This window comes from Strongylocentrotus purpuratus, unplaced genomic scaffold (assembly GCF_000002235.5).
Source record: "Strongylocentrotus purpuratus isolate Spur 01 unplaced genomic scaffold, Spur_5.0 spur5_contig_837, whole genome shotgun sequence".
NCBI lineage: Eukaryota > Metazoa > Echinodermata > Echinoidea > Camarodonta > Strongylocentrotidae > Strongylocentrotus > Strongylocentrotus purpuratus.
The window spans coordinates 370,597-397,600 of record NW_022145543.1 but is presented as its reverse complement, the minus strand read 5'-3'; the positions used below and the strand labels follow the sequence as shown (position 1 = coordinate 397,600).

At 37.5% G+C, this 27,004-nt stretch overlaps 4 protein-coding genes across 5 annotated transcripts; 3 read left to right on the top strand and 1 right to left on the bottom strand.

Moving 5' to 3' along the window:
• Positions 1 to 211: 211 nt before the first annotated feature.
• Positions 212 to 7,410, bottom strand: LOC115924232 (7,8-dihydro-8-oxoguanine triphosphatase-like). Of its 2 annotated transcripts, XM_030986209.1 has the most exons (6): positions 7,345 to 7,410; positions 5,880 to 6,075; positions 4,999 to 5,144; positions 4,283 to 4,466; positions 3,668 to 3,729; positions 212 to 3,184 (listed from the first exon to the last, which is right to left on the bottom strand). In XM_030986209.1, exons 2-5 carry the CDS (start codon positions 6,032 to 6,034, stop codon positions 3,693 to 3,695), a joined length of 522 nt encoding a protein of 173 aa, XP_030842069.1. In that variant the 5' UTR covers positions 6,035 to 6,075; positions 7,345 to 7,410; the 3' UTR covers positions 212 to 3,184; positions 3,668 to 3,692. The 2 variants fall into 2 exon arrangements, with proteins under 2 accessions (XP_030842069.1, XP_030842061.1); XM_030986201.1 differs by having other exon boundaries at positions 212 to 3,729.
• Positions 7,411 to 7,591: 181 nt separating this feature from the next.
• LOC115924097 (spermatogenesis-associated protein 20-like) lies at positions 7,592 to 11,650 on the top strand. Its single transcript, XM_030985862.1, has 5 exons — positions 7,592 to 7,616; positions 8,477 to 8,620; positions 9,541 to 9,675; positions 11,029 to 11,093; positions 11,498 to 11,650. Exons 2-5 carry the CDS (start codon positions 8,511 to 8,513, stop codon positions 11,542 to 11,544), a joined length of 357 nt encoding a protein of 118 aa, XP_030841722.1. The 5' UTR covers positions 7,592 to 7,616; positions 8,477 to 8,510; the 3' UTR covers positions 11,545 to 11,650.
• Positions 11,651 to 23,205: 11,555 nt separating this feature from the next.
• LOC115924137 lies at positions 23,206 to 25,003 on the top strand. The gene is made up of 2 exons (XM_030985961.1): positions 23,206 to 24,399; positions 24,926 to 25,003. The coding sequence occupies exons 1-2, from the start codon at positions 23,206 to 23,208 to the stop codon at positions 25,001 to 25,003; spliced, it is 1,272 nt and encodes a 423-aa protein (XP_030841821.1).
• A 3-nt stretch (positions 25,004 to 25,006) lies between these two features.
• On the top strand, positions 25,007 to 26,433 carry LOC115924133. The gene has a single exon (XM_030985951.1). It carries the CDS (start codon positions 25,007 to 25,009, stop codon positions 26,183 to 26,185), a length of 1,179 nt encoding a protein of 392 aa, XP_030841811.1. The 3' UTR covers positions 26,186 to 26,433.
• The last annotated feature ends 571 nt before the right edge of the window (positions 26,434 to 27,004 follow it).

The following is a 27,004-nucleotide window of genomic DNA, read 5'->3' as shown; positions in this document are numbered from 1 at the left end:
AACTACTGGCAATTTTCAGTAAATAACCTACATATAGCAACTGTCACTATGTTGACATAAATCTAAGTGCTATCCGGCCAAAATAACTTTGACTTGGCTGGAAGACAACAATCTATGCAACTTGCAAAATGTAAAGAGGTTCCAATTACAAGAATTTATCCTCCCCCCCCCCAACAAAAATATAAAGGCCTACAGTGTAGTGAGATAAAAATCTGTTTATAGCTTGATTTTATTTGTCATTATCTAAGTGCTAAGTGTATAATTAAAACGAGTAAAACATGAAATGTAAAATGATGCGCATTTACACATTTAATAGTTATAAAAATGTATACATCTCTTTGATACAAATGGTTTCCTTTGGTTACTACATCAATGGTCAAGGAAACATGTCCTAATAATGATGAAGAAAAAAAGAGGTAATTCTGAGAATATCTGGTCAAGGTTCATACATACATGTATTTTTGAAGGAATTCATTATGTGTTTTAAATAGTATGTGTAATGATGGTCAAATGCAACCATATCACTGACTCATAACTTGACTAATATTGTCTGCAGGTTTATCTTATAACACCAAAGACATATTCAATAACATTGAAATTAAAGGAATATTAAAGTTAAAAATAGCTCCAAGATATCAATCAATTACTATGAAATATCATCATTGTGCAGAAACTATGAAATAATGTTTCTTTCAAGTTTACACACATTCTTGATGTACACCATTGTATTTATTTTGGTGATGATTTATAAATACACTGACTGTTAAAACCCCTCTGCACTAGTTTGGCATGGAAAGATAAGACCTCCCTGCAGGGTCACTGGCAGGTGGCTATTTCATCAAATCAGCTCTTAATTAACATTAGAAAAAGGGCATCGTGGGGATCAACGAGTACCGCTTAGGCATTGTCGGCTGTATAGAGGGTGCAAGTAGCTATGCAGTGGAGCTTTATATATTGAATTTAGAATGTAAATGTCCGTCAGAATTATATGATTTATGAAATAAAATATATGTAATAGTCATCAACACCTTATATTTGCATTGCTTCATTATTCCACTTTAAAAGGAACATAACAAAAACATTAAATGCAGTTAAAAATTGTATCTAAGAAAGAAGTAAGGTATTTGAAAGTCAAAATCTGCAATTTCCTTTCCATGATCTCAAAGTTGATACAGGATTCTTACCTGTATAAAACATCCTTGGTGCAAAAACTGAGTATGGAGGACTTCAGAAGGAAAAAATTGCCCTAATGAGGGTAATGAATATTGGAAATGCATACTTTTAGCATTTAAGATAGTAAGGTTTTTCTAAACCATTCCCCATAGCAGTGATGCTGCAACTGCGTGGAGTCCAGGACTCTCTTGCATCAAACTTGTTATCGATAACAAATCAAAACATTCTATAACAAAATTTGCTCTCAGCCAATCAAATGTCATGATTTCAGTAGCTTATAACAGGTATTATAAATTGTTATTGATAACAAGTTTTATGAAACAGGGCCCAGTTCTTCATCGGGGTGTTCAAATGTAAGCTTTGAAATGGAAGTTTGACCCGTTTGAGTCATCTTACTTCTTAGAAATCCATTATTAATTAGCTATATCATCTTGGTCTGGTCAATCCAATAGGCAATAATGGAGCAAAAGTGGGTGTTATTAGATTTCGGCAAGGAATTAGGAGTTGACATAGTGGAGACGCAATTCCTTGAATTTCCAAAAGATGCGCGACACAAACTGAAGAACGATGCATTCAACTTCAAAGATGACAAGGACGTCACCTACTGCAACACCAACAATGTCAATAAGATTAAGAAGAAGAAAGGACAAGCAGCTACAGTGCCACTGACAAGTTACCCGACCACTGTTCTGTTGGTTGGAGACAGCACTCTTTGGAAAAGATATTAAAACAACACACAGTCCTCTCGGGAGAGGAATAAGAGCCACGATAAGGAGCACAAGGCTTGCTTCCGATTCCTCAGAAGAGGAATATGATGAGGGCCCAGCCCCCAAAAGATAGACTAGGAGAAGGAAAAGACGATAGCTGCCAAAGAAAAGGCAAATGCGGAGAGCATCATGGAGCGGCTCATGGAGAAAAAGAAATCGGCTGAGCCCAGGGTGGAGCCTACATGTGGCCTCAGCAGCCACAAGAGCTTAGAGGAGGAAAACAAAGCACTCAGGTGCTCTATTGCCATCATAAAAGAGTTGCCTACTTTACTTCAGGCAGTTAGAAGCTCTAGCCCCAGCCCCAGGCCCAGTGCTAGCTCATTAAGCCCCATCCCGAGTGCCAGCCACAGCCCCATCCCAGGGGCCAGTCCTTGCCCAAGCCCCATCCCATTGAAGCCCAAATGTAGTGGAGAACCTCAGGCATTTGTCACATTACAGAAAGACCTGAACACATAATCTGGAGACTCTTTGATTAGCAAGGATGAGGTTGCCGTCCTTGCTTCTAGCAATCCGAGCGCCATGGTTAATGACATAATGCTGAAGGTGTTCGGGAAGGAAGTGCCGGTTGCACATTCCCTATTAGGAACCAAATGCAACTTGCACAAGGAAGCCGAAACACAGAGGCCAGCCCTTCCAGCAGCAAAAGTTAAAGCCATTCGAGACTTTGTTAGAGCTTCATTTCCAGGGTGTACTGAGGCTCTCTTCAATAAGCATGCCAGCGAAAAGATGTAGAACATTAGGAAGAATGTGAAGAAGAAAACTGGTCTGCAGGAGACAGGAGGGGATCTCTAAGTAGTTATCAATGTGGCACATATCCGTGTTCTCCATAGACCGTATTCTTGCACACCCTGGCCGGCATTGCTCCATCCGATGTCCGCATAAAAGTTGCAAGTAGGACTGAACGCAGCAGACAAGTTGAGGACACCCGCCATCCCCTGTACTCGCATCAACCGGCCCCTACCCGCCTGAAGTCAAGGAAGAGCTTCCTTCATACAGTCCAGCCAGTGTCACAACCTCCTCATTCAACCAGAGTGATCTTGTGGGAAGAGAAACGTCGTGAAAACTACCATCACGAAAAGCTACCAATCCTGATCAAGGAACAGCTGCCCCCTGGCCATACATGTGACTGGAAGACGTGGAAGTCCCTCAATAGGCTTCGCACAGGGGTGGGGCGATGTAACTACAACATGCAAAAATGGGGATACACTGACGACACAGACACCAACTGCGAGTGTGGAAAAAGTCTGAAATAAATCAAATAAATCCTGTCTAAGCTCTTCTGTAACAGAGTAAAGAAATTTAAGAAGTATATACTGGTAAAAAGCTGCAGACTTGGTTTGGAGTTATGCGTTAAATTACTGTGATCCTTTGCAATAAATTTCAACATGGGCAAAACACAAAAAAAGTTTTGAAAACTGTTGCAGGATACCATACCCTACTGTACATAAATATTAAAAAATTGAAGAAGTGATATTAGAACACGAAAAGTTTGAGGATGGGTAACCTTGAGACAGAGTCAGTATGTAAGTGTTACTATCGGTGCAATTTTCCTTCATCACAGATAATCATTATCATTGGAATGCAGCACAAGTGAGAATATATTAGTTCTCAGGCAAAATGAGAAGAGAGAAAAGAACACTTTGACTATGAAACAAAATCAATGATGTAGAGTGCATTTATAAATACAGATTGCCTTTCAGCTGATGACAATCCATTAGTCTGCTCACCCTGTTGAGGAATGTATTTCAGTTCTTAGTCCACCTCAGAGGGAAGAGTTGGGTCATATGAGCTACAATGTGGAAAAGAAGAGACAGACAATCAAAAGCGATTGGTGATTAAGCATGTGACAGTATTTCTTGTTTGTATACAGATAAGATTTTCAGACCATGGGCTTTGTGGTGGCATTCTGGTTCCTTGCTGATTTTGACATTCCTGGAGAAACCTTCATGCAAGTAATCATGATATCATAGCTTTTCTTTTTTTTACATTACCTTTTTATTTAGAATGATTAAAGTTAAAAGATTAATTTGGAAAAATGCTTTTTAAACTACTTATGATAGATAAGGACTGTCAAAATGTGTCATGTCCTAGTGGGTCACACAAATTCTACACTACATAATTAGAAGCATCATCCAGTATCATTTTTTAGCTCTGACTGGGAGACCAACACAAACTATGCATCTTCAATTTTTGTTTGGAATTTCAGCCACTTGGAACCACAATCAGACAGGTTTCTACCTTAGAAAGTTTACATTTCAGACCCAAATGCAACTTTCTTTTCTCAATATTTTGTTCATAGCTGCTTTATTTCATTGATTTAGGTCATTGGAAACGTATCCTACCTTTGTATCTCAGTACTTTGGTCCAGCTCTTCTAGGTTGTAATCCCGGTATTTGTCCATGCCTTCAAACTTGAAATAACCTTTGAACTTCGACCCCTTTAGCATTAATGGGAACCATCGGACATAATCAGACCACATCCTATCGTAGGGAATGGAATCTATGTCAAACCACTGCGGCCTCATCTCTGTCGATAAATAAAATGTGGTAAAATACTGAAATGTTATTTATACATCAATCCAACTTTGGTACTCAATGATGCAGATGTACAGGATTCATGGTCACATTTATAAAGAGAGGGGCTTGTGAAGTCAAATAAAACAATAACGATCACAATGTGACAGAACATTGTCAAAATATGCAGAGCTTATTCAGTGCCCAGTGGTTATCTCTTGCCCTAAGAGACTGTTTTTGTTCTCTCTGGCATTTGAGGGGGAGGTGAAAGGATGCCCATGATGAGACCCCTTCCCTTATTGATATATAAACATTACATGGGTCATAAGAGTTCATTCATTTCAATATTTTAAGGATGTGAAAATCTTGCTCACAATCACACAGAGTATAACACCTGAAATAAATGAGAAGAAACATAGCAATGAGCACAAAAATAAGGAATTAAAAAAAAATGATACCCCCCCCCCCCAGGAAAAACACAAATTCAGCTATTTACAGGTTACCTAAATTTGACAAACATCCTAGAAGGTCAAAGTATGACATACCCTCTGTTTCAGCTGGCTCTCCTTCAAACACAGTTGCTTTGAAGTAATGTACTTCCATGATCTGTGGTTCACCGACAAACTCAAAGTCTATGCGTCCAATGTGCTTTATGTCTGGTGCTTTGACACAGCTTTCTTCAAGCAATTCTCTGAAAAGACACAATATTTCTAAAGTGTGGTTCAGCAAATACTAAAGAATCTAATAAAAAAGGTTGCCAACTTTTTGGAACAGTTGCAAGAAAAATAAATACCTAGTTTCAATTTAATACAAATATAAAACGTTTAAGAGGAACATGGAGTTTCAAAGAATCTTTGTTCAGTGTGTTCAAAATTCTTATTCCTTTGATCTTGGTTGGTAATATGTTTGTTTTACCCGACTGCCAAGAAAGCATACATATGCTTGTAAATAAGCAACCAGGGGACAGACGGCCTCAAGTCCTCCCTGAGGGTCGTACTTGGTAACAAGGAGGGGGGGGGGGGGGGGGGGGGGGAGTAACCCCTGTAGTTTTTATATTATATTTGCCGGGTCGGACCACTCTAACAAAGTAATTGCACCCAGTGTCTACAGTTTTGAAATTGGTCTTAACAAATACTGGAGAAGTGAACTTGCAAAGTCCAATTTCGACACCAACCTACCCTTTCATGATCCAGCTAATTTAACGTGAAGAAGGAATTTGGAACTGAACATGGCGGCTTAATTAAGCCTGAATTCAGAAGAATCCGTAAGTATCCATGAGAAAAATGCTTAAATTATTGGGAGGATTAATGTATTACATTCTCTTAAGAAGTACAGAATCTTTACAAGTCAAGAGTTGACTACAAATTACAAAAAGTTTAAAAGGTTCACGATAAAGCTACTGAACCATTAAAGCTACAATACTTACCTCTCTGCTGCCTCCAAGATGGTCTCCCCTGGTTGCACCTTCCCACCAAAGCCGCTCCATCTCCCGACACCAAACCCTCGTTTCTTCATCCCAAGCAGGAGCCGGGTATTCTGATGGATCAGCACAAGGGTCAAGAGTTTGTTTGGAACGCTCATGATGGTAACTCCTTGATCAATCGGCTGGCCCAAGAATCGATCTGTAGACATCGTTACAGAAAAGGTAATGCAGTGTTGGAATATTTCAGAGGACAAAATACAAAGTCATTGTTTTAACAAAAATTCTATAGAAAATCCAAAAGAAGTTTTTTGTATCAAAGTTCTAATCCAGCCAACAAAAACTATTATAAAAATAACAATTATGACTGACCCCTAGCCTTGCCTGGGCCTGGCCAGACTCGCCAGCTTCAGCCTTCAGCACGATGCACAAGCAATGTGTACCATACCGGTATATAATTTAAGGAGGTAGGATTGTGATTTTATATATACAGACCCCTAGCTCCTCGGCACTAGCTTGTTAATTATTTATTTAGAGTCAGACTTAGAGTTAGACAAATACTGTAACAATTGATTAAATTCTTCTTCTTCTTCGTAAACTTTGTGTTACATCTGCCTCCTTCAGCTTCAGCAGTTCATCTGATCATGTTCATCAGCTAGGCCTAGGTTTCTTGTACTTTGTTGCAGATGACCAAGAAGACAATAAATAATAAAAGAAAAGAAGATCAGATTATTAGCAAACACCTAAGCCTCTCGAGCCGACCCTACCCCAATAAGAGGCTAACGAACGAAAGAGACTGAAAATTCGGTCTAACGTAAGCCATGGCCATGCAAGGCCGGCCAGGGCAAATAAGTTTTGTACAACTTTATGCCTACTTGTACTTCCAAGGTATGACATCATATGATATGAGATGTTAGCAAAGCATATCAACCATTTTGTTTGCAGTACCCCCCCCCCCCCCACCCCACCCCCGAGCCGAGCTCAACCAGGCCAGGCCAAGGCCAAGGCCAAAGTCCAAGACAAGGAGAGTCTCATGTCGACGCGAGACGCAGGCAGCTTGGGCGGGGGATCTCATCCAATTTTCAGTATAATCTCGCGTGAATGCGTGTTGTGGTGAGGTTACGAGACGAAGCCTGCACAAAATTAACATATTATCACTATGAACATGACTGACAATGAGAGCGGACAAAATATACAGTTCCTCAGGTAGACAAAGGAACATCCCTTACTGCTATTATGTAAAAATGTGTAGAACAGGTGTCACATGCATATTCACCTTTTTACATAATAGCTGTGAAGGGATGTTCCTTTGTATACCTGAGGAACTGTATATTTTGTCCGCTCTCATTGTCAGTCATGTTCATAGTGTATATACCAGGCCATGTATTAGATTAATTCACATTTCTCTTTCTGAAAACTACATCTTTTGTATGAAACATGCATTAGAAATAGAAATCTAGATGAAATTTACCTTCTTTGCCAAAGACTGACTGTGGTTTGTTTTGATTTATCACGCGGCGATTTTAGCTAGTCTTTTTTCAATGTTTTAATTGGTATAAATTAAACTGTCGATGAATTTCTTCTTAATATCAATAGAATTTGCATTAAAAATTTTAAAGTATCATTGTTATTTTATTATTTTATTTTTTGTCGTTTCTATGAATGATTACAGCCAAATAACCATTAGGAATCAATTAAAGATAGCTGAACACAAGACTAGGACGGGTCGGGCATATTTGCTTGGTTTGTTTATTTTTTGAAAATCACACTTTTCATTCATTAATTGACATTTATACTTTATATAGTAAAGTGTTAATCTTGATCAGGTATAGAAGTTTCTGAAATAAGTTTGATATGAATACTGGTATATTCCATTAACGTAAATTAGGCGTGAATATGATGTTCTATGATCTGTAATGCGACCATTTTTTTAATCCTTGTCCCGCGTGTTCATGTGCACGTTGTGTTTTTAATGTATAGCCTAGGTCTTACTAGGTCTGGTGACTTTGATGAAATATAGACTTTAGCATTGGCAGCCAGTTTGTATCGAAATGTAATAATGTTAGATGAATCTTGAAGCATTTAATACCAGTTTAAAGATTATGATGGGTAGTAATGCGTAGACGTTTATTCTTAATCTAAAGAGAAGGTTGACTTGAGTTCTGGGATTCTGGGAAGAGGTGAACATTTGTGAGCAATATCATAATCATTGTTATTATTATGCAAGTGTGGAAGAACATCAAAGAAAAAATGTTCCCTGAAAAGCATGGCTCTTGAAATGCCTTCATATTCTAAATATGACAAGTATCAGCTTAAAAATGCCTGATTTTTGTGCCACATGTTTTTGTAGTCCATATATAAATCCTTCTGTGTACACGTACAGTGCTTGTTACTTTACCAAGACTGGGCCAAAATAATTGTTATATTATGATACTCGGTTATGAGTTCATGATCCACGGAAAAATAATTATGATTATTGAAAAGTATATAATTGGTAGTGGTTGTGGCTTATAGCAAATTTAACAACTCACAGATTTGTCCTTGAACCGTTAATCCGCAAAAATATTGGCGTATACAACATTCAATCTATTTATTTTTTCCAGCTTATTCAAGTGATGCGGCTACTTTACCCATCTGATGTTGAGAACGCTGGTTGGACGGGGGATAATGGTAGCCAGACTCTATCCACATCTACCAAAGACAGCACACAAGACTTGGTTAACAGCACCCAGCAGAGCAAGACCTATGTAAGATTGGGTAATTTCATTGGAAATGGTGATTAAAGGGTGATTTATGTGGTGGTGACATTGTTTTAGGAGACAGTAGTGATACTCGAAGTCGAGAGTGATTGTTAAATCTGGTAAAAGGTGCAGTGACACATTCATGAATATGAATTATAACTACAACTATTCCTATTCCTATAATTCTATAAAGGTAGGCCTACTACCTAACTTATTTTGACTATGATAAAATATAATCATAAATATTGAAAACTCGATGCTGACACATTCATTCATTGTTTTCAGAATGAAATTAGTATTATAAAGAAAATCCAAGCCCAATGCTTCTGCTTTGTACTAGCTTGGAAACAAGTGCAGCAACAGGAATTAAGCACAACAAAGATGCTATTCTACATACTACAGAGACACAATTAGGATATCAAGGCTATTCACATCTACCAAAGATAATACACAATACTTGGTGTACAGCACCAAGAACAAGGCCCATGTAAGATTTGGTAATGTCATTACTATATGGTCACACAAGTATTGAGGGGGACAAACGTGATGTGATGTTCATGTAATATGTGAATATGATGATGTTAGATATTTAAAACAGTTAAATTTCACCTGTTTTATAATGGTTAAACATGATAAAATGTTCACAGATACATTTTTTTTTGACAATGGAGCAAGTAAATAATTGTCAGCAAGACTCCTTATGAGTGGTTACAATTGTGGATTCTTCATTTTATTCATTCATTTATTTATTGACACCCAAGAAACCATTGTGACTTGAAGAGGTTTTAAACAAGACTCTCAATGGTTATGTTCGGAGCAACGACAACCCTAGATCTAAGTGAGTTGGTCTATCTCCAGTTCAGCTCATGCATTGTAAATAAGTGACAACTACGTACATCATCACTTTCTTTTCTTCCTTTTGTCAGACTATTGCAAGCTAGGATGGCCTCTAGCGGTAGTGACAGCCAAGCCAGTGGTAGCATGATGGAGGCAGGCAACAACAGACTTGCACAAGAGAAATCACCCTACTTGCTACAACATGCCAGCAACCCTGTAGACTGGTGAGTCTTCATGAACTCATGTGTATAGTTAAATTTTGCAGTTGTAGCAAGGTGACTAGCATTAGTAAATTACGGCTAGAGAAACCTCTTATCATCCAGATGTCAATAACTCTCTACTTCTACATCAATTCGTGGTAGACTGTTTTGTATCTCACAATAATGGCATATTTGGTGCAAAGGTCTAGATACTTTATTTTCTGTGTTTCTATAGACTGGTATTGAATAAATATGATCTATTCATTTCTCTTTGAGTCATAGCACTTCTACTTCAGGTAATTTTTATTTTGAATAAAGTTTTTATTCATGGACCTGATCAAGTAGAACTCTCCTTCTTATAAACCATACAATGATTGTATTTATTCATTCTAAATGTGACTACACAAACAAAAGGGTAAGTGCGATTTCTACCCGAAAGTTGAAAGCCTCTTTTCCATTATGACATTGTGATTTAATATTTCTTTCATAAGAAGAGACTGTAAGTCACTCTTTTGAAATGCATTTAACATGTGTAGGATAATATAAAATGCAGTATTTATACACATAAAAAAAACATATTTATGTTTATATACCTCACTTAAGAAATCCAGCCATCTGATTGGTCGAATTGCATTCATAAACTTCAACTGTTCCTGTAAAATTCCCGGTAACCATGCATAAAACATTTAATATTTTTAATAACCATGGTTATTAAAAAAATAGGTCAGCCTCCATGGTTACCCCATAGGTTTACATGTTAAAAAATGGTTTGAGCGATCGAGGATACCGTATGTGTGCGAAGGATTGGTCGGTAATTTCAATACAATTGAATCTCGATCGATCTTACCGACAATTTTATCTTGCATTGTTGACATGAAGACGAAAATAAACTTCCAAAAACAAAAAAACAACATCTGCCGATAGATCTTGATCTAAGTTCGTGCCAATATGCATTGCAAAAGTAAAAGAAGGGTGCTTTTGCGAAGCATTCATCACGCCGAAGCCGGTTTCAATCCATTTTAATGTATATATCGTACAAAACTGCCAAGCATGTGAACAGCGCGCGATGGCCGAGTGGTGTAAGGCGTTGGTGTACGATTCATCATTCATTGTACGCAAGAGTTCGACTCTCACCTTCGACAAAAAAAAAAAGTATTTTTTATTTTTTATTTTTTAGTCTATTTTTTTTCGGCATATAAAAGTATTAATGACTGCTTTAATATTCAAGAAATAGTTGTTTTCATACGCTCTCGGGAAGGTTACAATTGGGCTATTCCCCTCGGCAAGCCTCGGGGAATAGCACAATTCTAACCTTCCCTTGAGCGTAATAAAACAACTATTTCTCTCAAAGCAGTCATTAATACTATAATATTTCAGGTATCCTTGGGGTCAAGAAGCCTTTGATAAAGCTAGAGTGGAAAACAAACTCATCTTCCTTTCAGGTAATCAAGAAGGAGATCAGAATTTTGATTTATATTTTACTCATGCAATATCTTCAAAGTTTTCTTGTGGAGATTAAGTCCTTCGTGTTTTGAAATTTAAAAAAATGCAATGTTAAAATTATCTACTCTTGTATAAGGATTATTTTAGATCTTTTTTTTAATTCAGTGAAAACTTACCTGAAAGTGTTAAAGACCGCAGGAGATGAATTATGCGATGGAGAGAGAGAGAGAGAGAGAGAGAGTGGGGGGGGGGGGGGCAGAGATAGACGTGGAGAGTTTGAGTTCGTTCTCTGATAATGTTTACATTAAAAAACTGATGAATGAAGAATCAATCTATTACATTAAAATTTTTAGCAGGTTGTTTGATGTAACTCTGAAATTCATATAATGTGTCTATTTTCTAGTTGGTAACATGTCACTGGTGCCATGTAATGGAGAGGGAGTCCTTTGAGAACGTTGATATTGGAAAGCTGATGAATGAACACTACGTCAGCATCAAGGTGGACAGAGAGGAGAGACCAGATGTTGATAGGGTCTATATGACATTTATTCAAGTAAGTGCATCTGAATGGGTTATTGGTACTCTGAGGATTATCTAACACGTGTTCCAGTGGCAATGTCTTCAGGCTTTAGTTTCTCAAAGAGTTGGGGTTTGGCTTACGGTGAGAGTTAGGGTCGCAGGTGTGTAATGGGTTAGGTTTGGAATTGGGGTTGGGGTCACAATTGGGTTGTGGGTTGGGTTTAGGACTATGTTCAGTTCGGGTTGGAAGTGAGCACGTTGGTTAGTGTAGCTTTTTGACCATTGAGAAAATGTTCACATGAGCATGTGTCATAAAACTGTTTTTTGAATATTTGATATTCAATTTACCTGGAATGCTGAGATTGTGAGGAGTCGAACCAAGTCACCCAATAGAAACATTATAAATAACCACTATACTTGTCTAGGTAGATTGCCTCTATTGTCAGGATGTGAGATAAATTTAACCTTGAATGGGAAATATTCAAAATGGTTACCGTATTTGACTCTTCATACTTGTAGCTAATCAGCTTTGAGACCTGTATATTTAGCCCTTGCCACATTGTTGACGAAGGCAACACTTCGAATATAATTTGACAGGCTGATTCAGTTTAATACCCACAATGTTACAGCCAAATGTTCAATCCACTAATTTGGCTAGATATGGGTATTACTATAATATTATCCAATACATTATCATTATACTTGCTCAAGTGAAAATAGCTAGGAGTTTGACTTGATATTTGTCAATGTGGTTTTTTGTTGGTGCTATATTCTATTCAAAGTAATGGTAAGATTTGTGGATCATCTAAATACTTTCTCGTCCTCCTCTTCATTTCTCTAGGCAACTTTTTTGCCAAAAAATCCCTGAACATGGGGACGGGTATGATTTTGGGCTGCAAAATCCTTATGAGTGTCCCCACTTTTCAGATCTTAAACTTAAACACGGGTTACTATAATATGATCAGGATAATAATCTCACTAAAGTGAAAATTCCAGATGTGCAGGGCTCTGATCAAGGGCACCTAAGTGTTACATATGAGGTGAATTTTAAAAGTCAATTATAGACTGTGGCAACATTATTTTTGTAATCTGCAAACATTATGCAACATATAGCTAAAAAATCAGACCTTAACAAATCGCCGTTACGTTGCAATCAGTAGCTAAATATCACATCATCAAAAATGTTACGTACATAACTCGGTGTCCACTTCATGCTGATATTTCCCTTATAATTTTAATTTTTCTGACAAAGTACATTAGATGTTAAAACATACTGTAAACAAAACTTAAAACCATTGCCATATCAATTTTTTTCAATTTAGTTATTAGAATATGGCCAAAACAAATGTGGACACCGAGTTATGTACAGTACATCTTATTCTCTGCATGCTTTCTCTTTGCCTTATTGTCAGATATGGTTTTGCATTAGTCTAATAACAACTTAAATTGAAGGAATGATGTGTTTCCTGAATGAAACATAATTTGCAATGTGTAAATAGTTTGTAAACTACTGAAATGTAAGATTTCTGTACTTACATGTAATCGTACATAACTGTGGACACCAAAAGTAAGTAGTTCTACATTCAAATAATATTTAACTTCTTGTTCCTTAAATTCAATAAATGTTTGTTTAAATGAAAATACAGAAGGGTGCAATTCATGCTGTATGGAATAAATAAATTTATTTATGATAATTATTTCAAATTTTTGATTGGTAGTAACGTACATAACTCGGTGTCTTTTCATAATGGTGTCTTAGTTATGTACATGACATGAAAAAGTTCAAACTGCAATATTTTGTAATATTCTGCTCACCAAATCAGATGTGTGTACATGTCTTATACATTTTTTACTACCTTACCATGACAAATAACTACATATAGGTGGTCTTATTGGAAAAACAAAACATGGAATACGTACATAACTGTCACGTACATAACTCGGTGTCCACATTCATTGTTGATTAAATAACACATACAAGCTAAAATGCGGAATCCAATGTTATCAGTGCTCTTCATTCACCTATATACACCATTACATTGTCATTTTGAAAGTATACAATATGTTTTTGTATATATTCTGGTGCACTGGTTTGTACATAACTGCAGGACACCAAACATTTTCCATTTACAGACATCTAAATATTTTTAAAACCATGACCCAGAATGAGATGATCTGATTGGAAATCAAAGATAAAGTGAAACTAAACATTATAACATTGCAAGCTTGTAAATAAATCAATTATTTATACACCATTCTTCAGTTAGTAAGTTTTGAAATTTGCAGGACACCAAAGTTATGTACATATCACAAAACTTGTATCACATGTAAATAGAATAAGAAAGTAAAATAATAGGAATTAACTCAACAGAAATGTTAATTATTACATAGATTCTACATCAAGATAAAAAAAAATCATAAGTTTTGCATCCCATTAGTAAAAAATCTGGTAACCAATTAGTGCATGTTTTGAATGTAACATTAAAAGTGCTGAAAATAGGCCTTTTTACATCACAAAATTGCTCTAAAATCTTTAATTTGAACTCAATGAAGCTGAAACCTTGTTTGGAGCTTCCCCCAATGGTACTTTCTAATATAAAAATGCTAATTTGTGTCTGGGTCTCATGGTTTTGGATAATTAAACAATTTCCCAGTGTTCAATCTAAGGGTACCCTTGATCTGAGCCATGCACAGATGCAAAACCCGCAAAAATAATTGAAATCATTTCGCTTTTTCATCCGAAATCCTTGCCGATGGTCGCAAAACCTTAAACATGGTTTGCGTGTTGAATGGAAGTCCCTAATAATAGTTATCATTTTCTGCCCAAAGATTAGACGCTTCAGCCGCACACCCCCGTCCAAACCAATCTTAACCCCCCCCCCCCCCCCCCCCCCCCCCCCCCCCCCCCCCCCGTGGATTTTCTCCTACAAAAACTATTGGAAAAAGGAGAGACCATGATAAGCATAAGAAAAAATATAATAAGAGATTGATAGACACCCACACACACACGCGCACACATATTATTGGTATTCTTTTAGATGTGATTTTTTTATAAAATTGAATTATAAACTTCATAGTAAGGGTTTTAAAGGATCATGAAATTAATATAGTCTTCAAATTGGCGCTTTTCACATATTCAATGTTCTCTAATATAATATTATGTATTTTTTTACCTATTCTTTCGCTTTCGTATTGCTTAAACTTCTCCCTAATTATTCTTTTTCACGCTTCTTTGACCCCTGTTTACATCAAACCTGTCTCCGTCGACGCTTGCTTGTTTTTCTACATCACATTGAGCAGATCGTAAGTATTGATTAAATCACTTGTTTGTCTTCCCATTAGACCTTAGATGATGGCCCGGATTTTTTATTTAGCCTTCGGAGTCTTTTATCGACCCAAATTCCTCAAATTGACAACATCTTAGATTTGTGTCACCTGATTAAAGTCTCATTCAAATGTCATCTCATGTCATCCCCCTTTTGTTTTCTTCTTATAAAAGAAGCTTGTTGCGACTCCTCTGCCATTATCATTATGTTAACGTTTCTTTTGAAGTATATGATTTGATTAATGACCATTCTTTTGTGTGTTTTAAGTCAGCCTTATCATAAATTTAACTTGTGATTTTGCCATAATTGCGTATTGACTACTGCACAAACATCCACTATTTTGCCTTACGGTTTTCGCTTAAAAAGGATAGAGCTTTTGGAATGAACTCTTGAATAAAATAAAATAAATTCGTTGAATTTTAAAAGATGAACAATCCACGCACCTGGGTTCAAATGAATTCAACTCTGCCTCTTTTTTCCTCTTTGTCCTTATTCGACTTTTCGTGGATTCAGGTGAACTTATTTGTGAGTATCATGGTTTATTTCACTTTATAATCATCCGTTTTATATCTATGAGCAAGATTGCCAGAAAGGAAAGACGAAGAAAGAAAGATTGATTGAAAGAAAAATTGAATAGATCTTTAAAATGTAGATCAAGACAGCAGTGCAAGCAAGCATTTTTTCTTCAATTTGTAAATTATGAAGACAATATTGATCATTTCAGCACGGTTTAGATTTCATGGATATAGCCATATGTGATAAGTTGTACTGTTTTTTTAACAAGCTGTTTTGAATTTCCCAATTTTAGGTCACCAAAGAATGAATATCCCTTCAAAGCGAAATCAAATATATGTTGATAATGTAAAAAATGCGACGTCATAAATATTGTGAATATTGTTCCATTTTGAGCAAACTTGGGATCTCTTGAGTATGATCGTAAACATTATGTAATCAACATTGCCTTCATTGATTATTGTTTGTTTTCCTTTTCTTTGGTCTATGGATGGATGCAGGGGGTAAGTAAAGACGCTGCAAGACAATCAATATACATAGATGTGATTTTCATGAACTATAAAGTTCCAGTTTCAAACACAAACCGACTCGTTTATGCTACCCGTTTCGAATCTTTATGAAAAATATTGTGTGGTTATAGACACTTTAAGAAGAGATATTACTTTAATATTATTGCTTATTTAGATACGTTTTGATGAAAAGAAAGCTGAATTGAAAAGCTAACTCAAATGAGCATTATTTAATTAAACATGAGTTGTTCTATTAACTGTCAGGATAGGGTAATGACAATATGAATATGAAATGGTGAGTCTATATGACTGTGTACATTTTTGTAGCAAAATACATTTAAATATACTATATGGTACGAAACATTTCTTTCCAATTGGATAGTGTAAAATTTTCATGAAAAAGATAGCACAATTATTTTCTCAAATTGGTATAAAGTGGCTAGTGAATGATTACTTTTCATTTCAGGTAACAAATAATCTTTTTCGCTAACTTAACAAAAATTCATTTTCTTTCTTTCTTCATATTCTCTGGATTCAATAACCTCTCGAATAGGGGGTGAGTACTTCTAACACACATTCCTTACATTAATGTAGATAATGCATTTAAACGTTTACAAAAAAATATATATATATCAAAGGCCAGAGGTTTTTACAATGTTTTTTATCCTTCATTTTATCAAAAGAATTTAGCAATAACACATAGAATGCAGAGAGAGAGAGAGAAAGAGAGAGAGAGAGAGAAAGAGAGAGAGAGAGAGAGAGAGAGAGAGAGAGGGGGGGGGGTACGAGAAAAAGAATTGCAACGAAAATCAGATCATGACCCCCTTTATAATTGCCGGGATAATAATTGCCTGAATATAGGAATTCATAATTCTCGTGAAGGAGGTAGGGGGAGGGATTACCGTCTCGTTAATGCCTACAATCACTGTAGTGACAATAAATGAATATGATTAAAATATCTGGTTTTTCTCTTTTGGCAGACGTGCATGATATGCGGACAGCTGAATTTCAAGAGAGGGTGCGTCACAGGATATCATCTTATTTCATCATAGAGTCCGGAGAATCTTCGATTTGGATGCATATGAACACAACATTGGTATAAGGGCGTGGCGACAGAAGCGTAAGAGGGGTGTGACATCCACATTCCAAATTTCATCAGCAAACGTCAATTTAGCCAGCCTTCAGCAATAATATTATTTTAAAGGGTCCAAAAATTAATGTTCTACAAGCTTAGTCAGCAAATTTGGTCCACCTAACGTGGCAGAAGTGGGTATTTTTGTTGTTGTTGTTGTTAACTTCTCTATGATGAAATTGCCTGTATTTCAGCCTTGTTGAAAACAATGTCAAAATGCTATTTTCTGTAGGATTTGAATGATGAAATCAGAATCTTTTGATTTGGGCGAGTGAAATACTTGCTCCATTTGGACTTTCACCCCTTTCCAACTGGTAACATAGAACCCTAAATTGAGCTACATTTTGCTTAGTTTAGTAGTTGAACAGCACCATACAATAATGTACTGAATATGTCCCTGAAGGCATACCGATTAAGGTGTTTAATTTACTCAGTTTCACTGGATATAGGAAACTCTTATAAAAATTGAAATTTGTCAATAATGAACATAATGCTGCATTTTGTAAGTACCTAAACATTTTCTATATTTAATCATTTATTTATTTAATTGATGTGGATTTTTAAAAACTGTGTGGTTGCTGATGTAATATGAAACGCAAGTTTGGTTTATTTATTCAATATTATAATTACAATAACTTTAAAACAATCATCTCACAGGCAATTTTATTACCTTGTTGTATTCATACAGAAATTGTCTTCAAGTTATTAAAGCGTATCGCACTAATAGCACATTTCATAAGTGATTCTAAAGAGCTATTGAACCTTGTCACTGGCTGACTCTCAGGAAATTTTCATGTTATGATATCAAAATTCAAATGATGAGCAAACTGACGATGTATTATGGGGCCTATTGGGTATGTGCAGTCAAATCCATCTCTAATAATCAAACCCAGTTTGAATTTCAGTCAACCAGAATTACATGACTTGCATTGATTTAGTTTTATTATATTTTTGCACTGTGATGTCGTGATCGATCAAAAGTTGTGTGGAAGAGGCCCCCCCCCCTCCCCAAATTGGTATTGGTATAATCATTTTGAATGACAAGAGTTATGAAAACAAACCAACAACCATAACAGATAAATATTCTTGATACATGGATTACTAATAAAATGTTTAAGTTTATTGCATACATCTATCCATCATTTCAATATGAAGTATAAAAAAACAACAAATATGAATGCATTTCTTTTACCAAAAAACCCCACAAGTCACAACTCTAGAATGCTTTGAAAGCTAGAAGTTTACTGTTTGTAATAATGCTCTCATCCAGGTCTCAGTTCATGACTGATAAAAATCACTTAATCATCACACATAATAATAGCTGGCTGTATGCCAACAGAAAGAAGAAGAAAAAAACGTATGAATACAATAACAATTTTGTACATCATACAACTTCTGCAGACATTGCCAACTACTGGCAATTTTCAGTAAATAACCTACATGTAGCAACTGTCACTATGTTGACATAAATCTAAGTGCTATCCGGCCAAAATAACTTTGACTTGGCTGGAAGACAACAATCTATGGAACTTGCAAAATGTAAAGAGGTTCCAATTACAAGAATTTACACCCCCCCCCCAACAAAAATATAAAGGCCTGCAGTATATTAAGATGAAATCTATTTATAGCTTGATTTTATATTTCATATCTAAGTGCTAAGTGTATAATTAAAACAAGTAAAACATGAAATGTAAAATGATGCGCATTTACACATTTAATAGTTATAAAAATGTATACATCTCTTTGATACAAATGGTTTCCTTTGGTTACATCAATGGTCAAGGAAACATGTCCTAATAATGATGAAGAAAAAAAGAGGCAATTCTGAGAATATCTGGTCAAGGTTCATACATGTATTTTTGAAGGAATTCATTATGTGTTTTAAATAGTATGTGTAATGATGGTCAAATGCAACCATATCAGTGACTCATAACTTGATTACTATTGTCTGCAGGTTCATCTTATAACACCAAAAACATATTCAATAAAAATTGAAATTAAAGGAATTTTAAAGTTAAAAATAGCTCCAAGATATCAATCGATTACTATGAAATATCATCACTGTGAAGAAATTATGAAATAACATTCCTTTCAAGTATACACATTCTTGATGTACTCCATTGTATTTATTTTTAGTGATGATTTATAAATAGATTCTTAAATATTGAATTTAGAATGTCTGTTTGTCAGAATTATATGATTTATGAAATAAAATATATGTAATAGTCAACACCTTATATTTGCATTGCTTTATTATTCCACTTTAAAAGGAACACACCAACAACATTAAATGAGGTTAAAAATTGTATCTAAGAAAGAAGTAAGGTATTTGAAAGTCTAAAACTGTATTTTCCTACCATGATCTCAAAGTTAATTCCTACAGGGTTCTCGTCTGTATAAAACATCCTTGGTGCAAAAACTGAGTATGGAGGACTTCAGAAGGAAAAAAAATTGCCCTAATGAGGGTAATGAATATTGGAAATGCATACTTTTAGCATTTAAGATAGTAAGGTTTTTCTAAACCATTCCCCAGTGATGCTGCAAGTGCGTGGAGTCCAGGACTCTCTTGCATAAAACTTTTTATCGATAACAAATCAAAACATTCTATAACAAAATTTGCTCTCAGCCAATCAAATGTCATGATTTCAGTAGCTTATAACAGGTATTATAAATTGTTATTGATAACAAGTTTTATGAAACAGGGCCCAGTTCTTCATCAGGGTGTTCAAATGCAAGCTTTGAAATGGAAGTTTGACCTGTTTGAGCCAATTACTTCTTAGAAATCCATTATCAATTAGATATATCATCTTGGCCTGGTCAATCCAATAGGCAATAATGGAGCAAAAGTGGGTGTTATTGGATTTCGGCAAGGAATTAGGAGTTGACATAGTGGAGACGCAATTCCTTGAATTTCCAAAAGATGCGCGGCACAAACTGAAGAATGATGCATTCAACTTCGAAGATGACAAGGACGTCACCTACAGCAACACCAACTGTTGATACAAACTATTAGGTTAACGCCATCTACGGTGAAGGTTATATAAACGAGTGCAAAGAAACAAGATGGAAGGGGAAGATGTGCCATGGAGATGGAAAGCATAACAGTTTTCAACCTACTTGTACTAGTCTACTACAACACTATTCTTTTGCTCTTTTGCTCTTTTAAGACATACTTCTCATGATTAGCCACTGTACATCATCGTGATAATTGGGACGAATAAAGTATAAGTGCAAGGCACATTTTGGACTGATAATGATGTGCTTTTTGGACGTCGACATCGTGAGATGCGCAGTGTAAGTCGAATGCTAGTGAGTGAGACAGAAATTGAGACATGTCGATGAAGAAACTGAGACGAGACTAGAGCGTGTGGAACTTTAAGTTTAGATCCAGCATCATTCCTCTTTGCCAATTTAAACAAGGTCAAGTACAGGAAGTTTGGCAAAATTCGAAGATATTACAGTTGAAAACTGGCTTAAATAACGTTATGAATCAGAGTACCAACTGCAAACTGGCTTAACGTTATAACACAAGGCAATTCAGACCGGGTCCAGGACCAAGTTCAGGATGACAAGTTTGAGTAGATCTAGAAACGAATATGCATTAGTAAAGACTATAATATAAAGTCTTATGAACAGTGAGCTGCAATGAATATTGAGACGTGCATGCAGTTACTATGATATAAGGAAGCAAGTACTCTTTAACTCCAGGGAAGTTAAGGTCTGTTTGGCGCTAGACCCATGAAATTGAATGGTCTTGGTCTAAAGAAGATGCAGTCTAGATCTAGACTAGACCAGGTCCAAGTTGAGGACAAGTTTGATTCTGAATGTTGATGAGCCAAATAGGGATTGGACATTGTTCGAGCCAGTACAGCCCAAGACAAGGAGTAAGGTGGATCTGTTTAATGTCTAGTAAGGAACTAGACCAGGACTTCAGATCTAATTATCTAGGTCTATATGTATAGGCCTAGATCTATGCAGGTTTAAGGCTGATCAGGACAGGTGAGGCAGTGTACAGTCAATGGTAGAGGCTAGCATAGTCTCATTCAGAAGAATTCAGACAGATCTGGAGTAAGGAATTAAGTAGCCTAGCTACCAGGACCAAGCACCAGTTAACAGAATACAGGGAAATTGACATGGGAAATGCAGTTCGTGAAGCAACTCAGCATCCCATATAGTAAGTTAACGTTTATGTAACGTTACCATGCAGTATACTTTCAAGTAGACCTACAACCAAGATCAAATATTTTAGCTGGGCTAAATATTTTTGAAGAACAGGATCAAAGTGAATTGATCATGAACTAAACATAAGTTTGAACTTTGACCAGGAGTGCAAGAACCAGTCTACATTGTACATGTACAGGTACAAGGATTATTCTGCATTGATAAGGTGCAGAATTAGACTTCAGTGATCGAGAAACAGGACTAGACAAGCTTAGGTATAGGACCAAGCTTTACTGCAATCAACAGAACATATTGTGGATCTTGTGAAAGTCAGTTGGGAATGTTTGCAGATTATAAACGCTACATGATGGAGCAACATAGTCAGGATAATCAGGTGCAATCATTGGTCCATGAAGGACAAGGAGGACCAAATGTTAGACAAGATATGAATGAGAAAGACAGTCAGAGTCTCGGTGGGCTGGGAACAGAGTTCTTTCTACCGGGTGCAGTACAAGGTCTAGGAGAAGGAGGATATTCCTTTAATGGTCACTGTGAGGACCTTGAACCAGGTGATAGTGTTTCCCAATTAGGAGTCACAAAGAGAATGGGGCAATCATCGGTAGCCAGTGGTGAAGGTAGCGTTCATAGCAGTACGTCTCAAGCTAAGGTAGAAGCAGTTACAAGGCAAGCTGAGCTGCAGATAAGACATGAACGCTTACAAAGAAAACAAGCCTTAGAAGAACAAGCTCAATTGATTCAGAGAGAAAGGGAGCAGTTTGACTATGAAACGGAGCTAGCAGCAACAGCTGCTAAAATTGCTGTGATCAAGCAATTAGAAGGAGAAATGTTACAAGAAGGGCAGATAGAAACGAGCCATATATGCATCCTTCATCTAACATCATAAATGAGCCACAGACTATTGCCCAACCTATGCTTAGACAAGAGTATAGACCGGAGCAAATGAACAGGAAAGCTGCTCATACATCAGTCCCTGCAAGAACTGAAGCTAATGAGCTAATGAGGCAAGTGCCTAGAGGATCGACTCAAGTGCATCATAAGGCAAGATCTGCAGACATGCAGCAGATTAGGGAACCAGGGCTTATATCCCAAAATAGTGCTGGAAGGCAAGATGCTGCTGCAGGTGATTGGATGGAGATACAGAGGCAACAAAACAACCTTACTCAGTTATTACTAGAATGCCACATGAAGTCAGCATTGCCTCAAAGACATGTTCAGTCATTTGATGGGAACCCATTGCAATACCACACTTTCAAGAGGGCCTCTGAACACGTCATCGAATCAGCAACATCAGACTATTCTGACAAGATATATTTTCTAGAGCAGTACACAAGAGGCCAGGCAAATGAAATCGTTCGAAGCTGCATGTTTGGTGACCAACCGATGCAGAATTTCATGAAGGCCAAAGCCTTATTGGAGGCAAAGTTTGGAAATAGGTACTTGGCTCTTGACGCAATGATGAGCAAGGCAACTGCAAGGCAACTGCACTCAGTGGAGGGTCACAGCAGACAATTTACAGGAGGAAAATACATTCATAACATTCCAAGATGTTGTGAGATTTGTTTGCAAGCAAGCTCGTGTGATCAACAATCCTGTGTATGGGGATATTACAGGGTCAGCTCCAACCAAGCAAGGAGAGAGTAAGCAGACCAAGGCTAAGTCTGTTACTAGGCAGAGCTTCAACACGAACGCCATAGAGAAGGATGTTAAGCCAGATAATTGCATGTACTGCAAGACAGCAAACCACAGCTTAGAGCATTGCGAGAAACTTGGAGGCATGCCTCATGCAGACAGAGTGCAATTGTGCAAGTCCAAGTGGCTTTGCTTTGCATGCTTGGAGAAGTCTGGACATCTGGCAAAGAATTGCAAGAATAGACTGACATGTTAAAAGTGCAAGAAGAAGCATCCTACCGTGGTGCACAGACCAGAGAATATGACTTCTTCACATAGCCAAGAACGGAAGGTGGAGAAAAATGCCCCCACTGCTGATGTAAGCATGTCGACAGGTGTTTCAAGGGAAGCTGACAATGTAAGCATGCCAACAGATGTTTCGAGTGAAGCTGACAATAAACGGTCAATGACAAATTACAGCAGTGAGTCCAATACGCTACCTGTTGTAATTCCAGTGGTAGTCCGATCGAGGGAGTCTGGATGTCAGATGCAGACGTACGCTTTCTTAGACAACGGAAGCAATTCAGTTTTCTGTACAGAGGCAGTCAGGAAAGGACTACAAACAAGAGGGCAACTCACCAATATCCATCTTCAAACAATGACACAAGATAAGGTGATAAGATGTCAAGTTTTGAAGGACTTGGAAGTTATGGATCTAAAAGGAAATAACATCATAGATCTCCAGGAGGTGTTTGTCCAAGACACCATACCAGTGAGCAAAGAAGAAATCCCTACAACAGCTCACTTGAAGGAATATCCGTATCTCAGACACCTGAACCTCCCTGATATATCCTGTGATGTCGGTCTCCTTATCGAAAACAATGTCCCAAGAGCTGCAGAACCATTAGAAGTTGTAAACAGTGAAAATGGTGGACCATATGCATACAGGACACTGTTGGGATGGGCAGTAAGTGGTGTGATAAAGCCAGGTATTACAAGGAAGATATCTTCACATCGTGTATCCGTGAAGAAGGACATTGACCAGCAACTAATCACAATGTTTAACCATGACTTTAGTGAAAGGGTTGCAGATGACAAGCCAGAGAAATCAAGAGAGGACCAGAGGTTCCTGAGAGAAATGAAGAGGTCGACAGAGCACATAGACGGCCATTATCAAGTAGGGCTACCTTTCAAGGATAGGAATGTGGTGATGCCTAATAATAGACCACAAGCTGAACAAAGGGCAGCACACCTTCAGAGGAAGTTCGCTAGACAGCCGCAGTTCCATAGAGAGTATGCAGGGTTTATGGATAAGGTGCTGAACAAACAGTACGCTGAAAGAGTACCAGAAGACAAGTTCCTTAGAGAAGATGGAAAGATGTGGTTTATTCCTCACCACGGTGTATATCACCCACAGAAGCAAAAAATTAGAGTGGTGTATGACTGTGCAGCTTCTTTCAAGGGCAAGTCACTGAATGACAATCTTCTACAGGGGCCGGACCTCACAAATAGTTTGGTGGGTGTATTAACAAGGTTTCGTCAAGACCGCATAGCAGTAATGGCAGACATAGAAGCCATGTTCTCACAAGTGAAACTGCTAAAGGAAGAAAACACTATGAACATGACTGACAATGAGAGCGGACAAAATATACAGTTCCTCAGGTAGACAAAGGAACATCCCTTCACAGCTATTATGTAAAAAGGTGAATATGCATGTGACACCTGTTCTACACATTTTTACATAATAGCAGTAAGGGATGTTCCTTTGTCTACCTGAGGAACTGTATATTTTGTCCGCTCTCATTGTCAGTCATGTTCATAGTGAAAGGATCTACATCGATTTCTGTGGTGGCCAGATGGCAATGTCGCTCAACCTATTGAGGAATACCGCATGACTGTTCATGTGTTTGGGGCTAGATCTTCACCAGCTTGTGCCAATTACGCCCTGAAGCGCACAGCGGAAGACTTTGCAGAGGACAAGGTGGCACATATCATCAAGCGCAACTTTTATGTTGACGATTGTTTGTACTCGAGCTCAACAGTCCAGGAAGCTGCAGAGCTATCAGAGGGCCTACAAGAAGCCTGTAAGGAAGGAGGATTCCACCTCACAAAATGGGTGAGCAATGACAGAAGAGAATGCCAAGCAGCAAATAATACTAACGAATAGCCACCATGTCTCGACCCTCCTCATAAGGCATGTGCATCGTAAGGTGGGTCACCAAGGGCATAACCATGTTCTAGCTGAGTTGCGCCAGAAATACTGGATAGTTGGTGCAGGTGTACTTATCAAGGCTGTGATCAGGAAGTGTATTGTATGCAGGAAATACCAGGCTAAAACAAGCACGCAGAAGATGGCGGATCTTCCCAGTTGCAGAATAGAAGCATGTGAACCACCGTTCACACACACTGGAATGGACTATTTTGGACCCTTTGAGATAAAGCATGGTCGCAGCGTCAAGAAAAGGTATGGAGTTGTGTTTACGTGCATGTCCTGCAGAGCAGTCCATATAGAGGTAGCTGGAAGCCTTGACACAAGTTCTTGTATAAATGCCATGCGTCGATTTGTGAGTCGGAGAGGACCAGTTAAAGCACTGTATTCTGACAATGGAACCAACTTCGTAGGGGCTTGCAGTGAGCTAAAACAGGCCCTTAAGGAATGGCGAAAAGAGGAAATCATGCATTTCACTGCAGTTCCCGGAATACAGTGGAACTTCAATCCTCCGGCAGCTTCACACTATGGAGGAGTTTGGGAAAGACAGATTAGAACAATTCGAAAAATTCTCCATGCCGTGCTTCATGAGCAGCATCTGAAAAGCAGCCAAAGTGACGAGCAGCTACAAACGCTGATGTGTGAAATCGAGGCTATAATAAACAGCAGGCCACTAACGAGAGCATCAGAAGATCCGAATGATCTGAACATTATAACCCCAAATCACTTGCTGCAGTTCAAGACAACGTCATCGCCACCTCCTGGGCGGTTCACAGACAAGGACTTGTACTCCAGTAAACGTTGGAGACAAATGCAATATCTTGCAGATATCTTCTGGAAAAGGTGGGTACGTGAGTACCTTCCTGCCTTGCAGCAACGGCAGAAGTGGTTGCAGCCTCAGCGCAGTCTGAAAGTTGGTGACATAGTCCTGATTGCTGACCAGAATGCTCCCCGATGTTCCTGGCCGATGGCTCGAGTGGAGGACGTGTATCCAGACAGCCGAGGATTGGTGCGCAGTGCCCGACTGAAGACGAAGATGACAACATTAACCAGACCGGTGACTAAAATGTGTTTGTTATTGGAGGCAGAATAAGCACAAGTGGAAATCTGACACAAAGCGAATGTGATATTTTGTTGCTGAAATTTTTTGATGGATCATTTCGCAAGTATCGGCATGAATTTAATTTCTCAACCAGCAGGATCAACAATATTCATCGCGTTGGACGGATCAGTTGGAATTATTTCATGAATATAGGTTAATTTAATTGTAAGATACGGGGTGCACGACTTGCTCTGCCCCAGTAAATGAATCTGGTATTGATACCAAATTCATAATATGCGATCACTCAGAGATGCCAACCCTCCCGATTTTATCGGGAGGCTCCCGATAATTCACCCCAACTCCCGACCTTACGATCACCATCCTTATCCTCCCGATTTATTAAAAAAAAAAAAAAAAAAAAAAAATGATTTTTTTTTTTTTTTTTTTTTTTTTTTTTTTTTTTTTTTTTTTTATTATGATTTTTTTTGGAGGGCGCTTATCAGTATATATATCTGTGAATTGAAAGAGAAATATCATCTGCTAACTTAAGCATGTAATAATTCCACTATGTTAAAAGACAAATTAAGAGTAGCGAAAGATTGTTTCAGCATATGGATCGCCGTAACCAATGCGTGGATATTGCCACAGAATCCAAATGGCGGAAAATCAGCAAAATAAGACCAGGAAATGGTCTCGGAAGTATAAGACCGAATACAGTATCAAGTACCTGTGTAATCGGAAGTCTGAAAGTAATTCATCATGCATTTTGTACAATTTTTATGTTATTTAAAAAAAAAGGGGGAATTATTTAACTAAATACACATGTAAAATGCTCCAAAATAAGGCTCAGATTGCACCAGAGAGCATCTA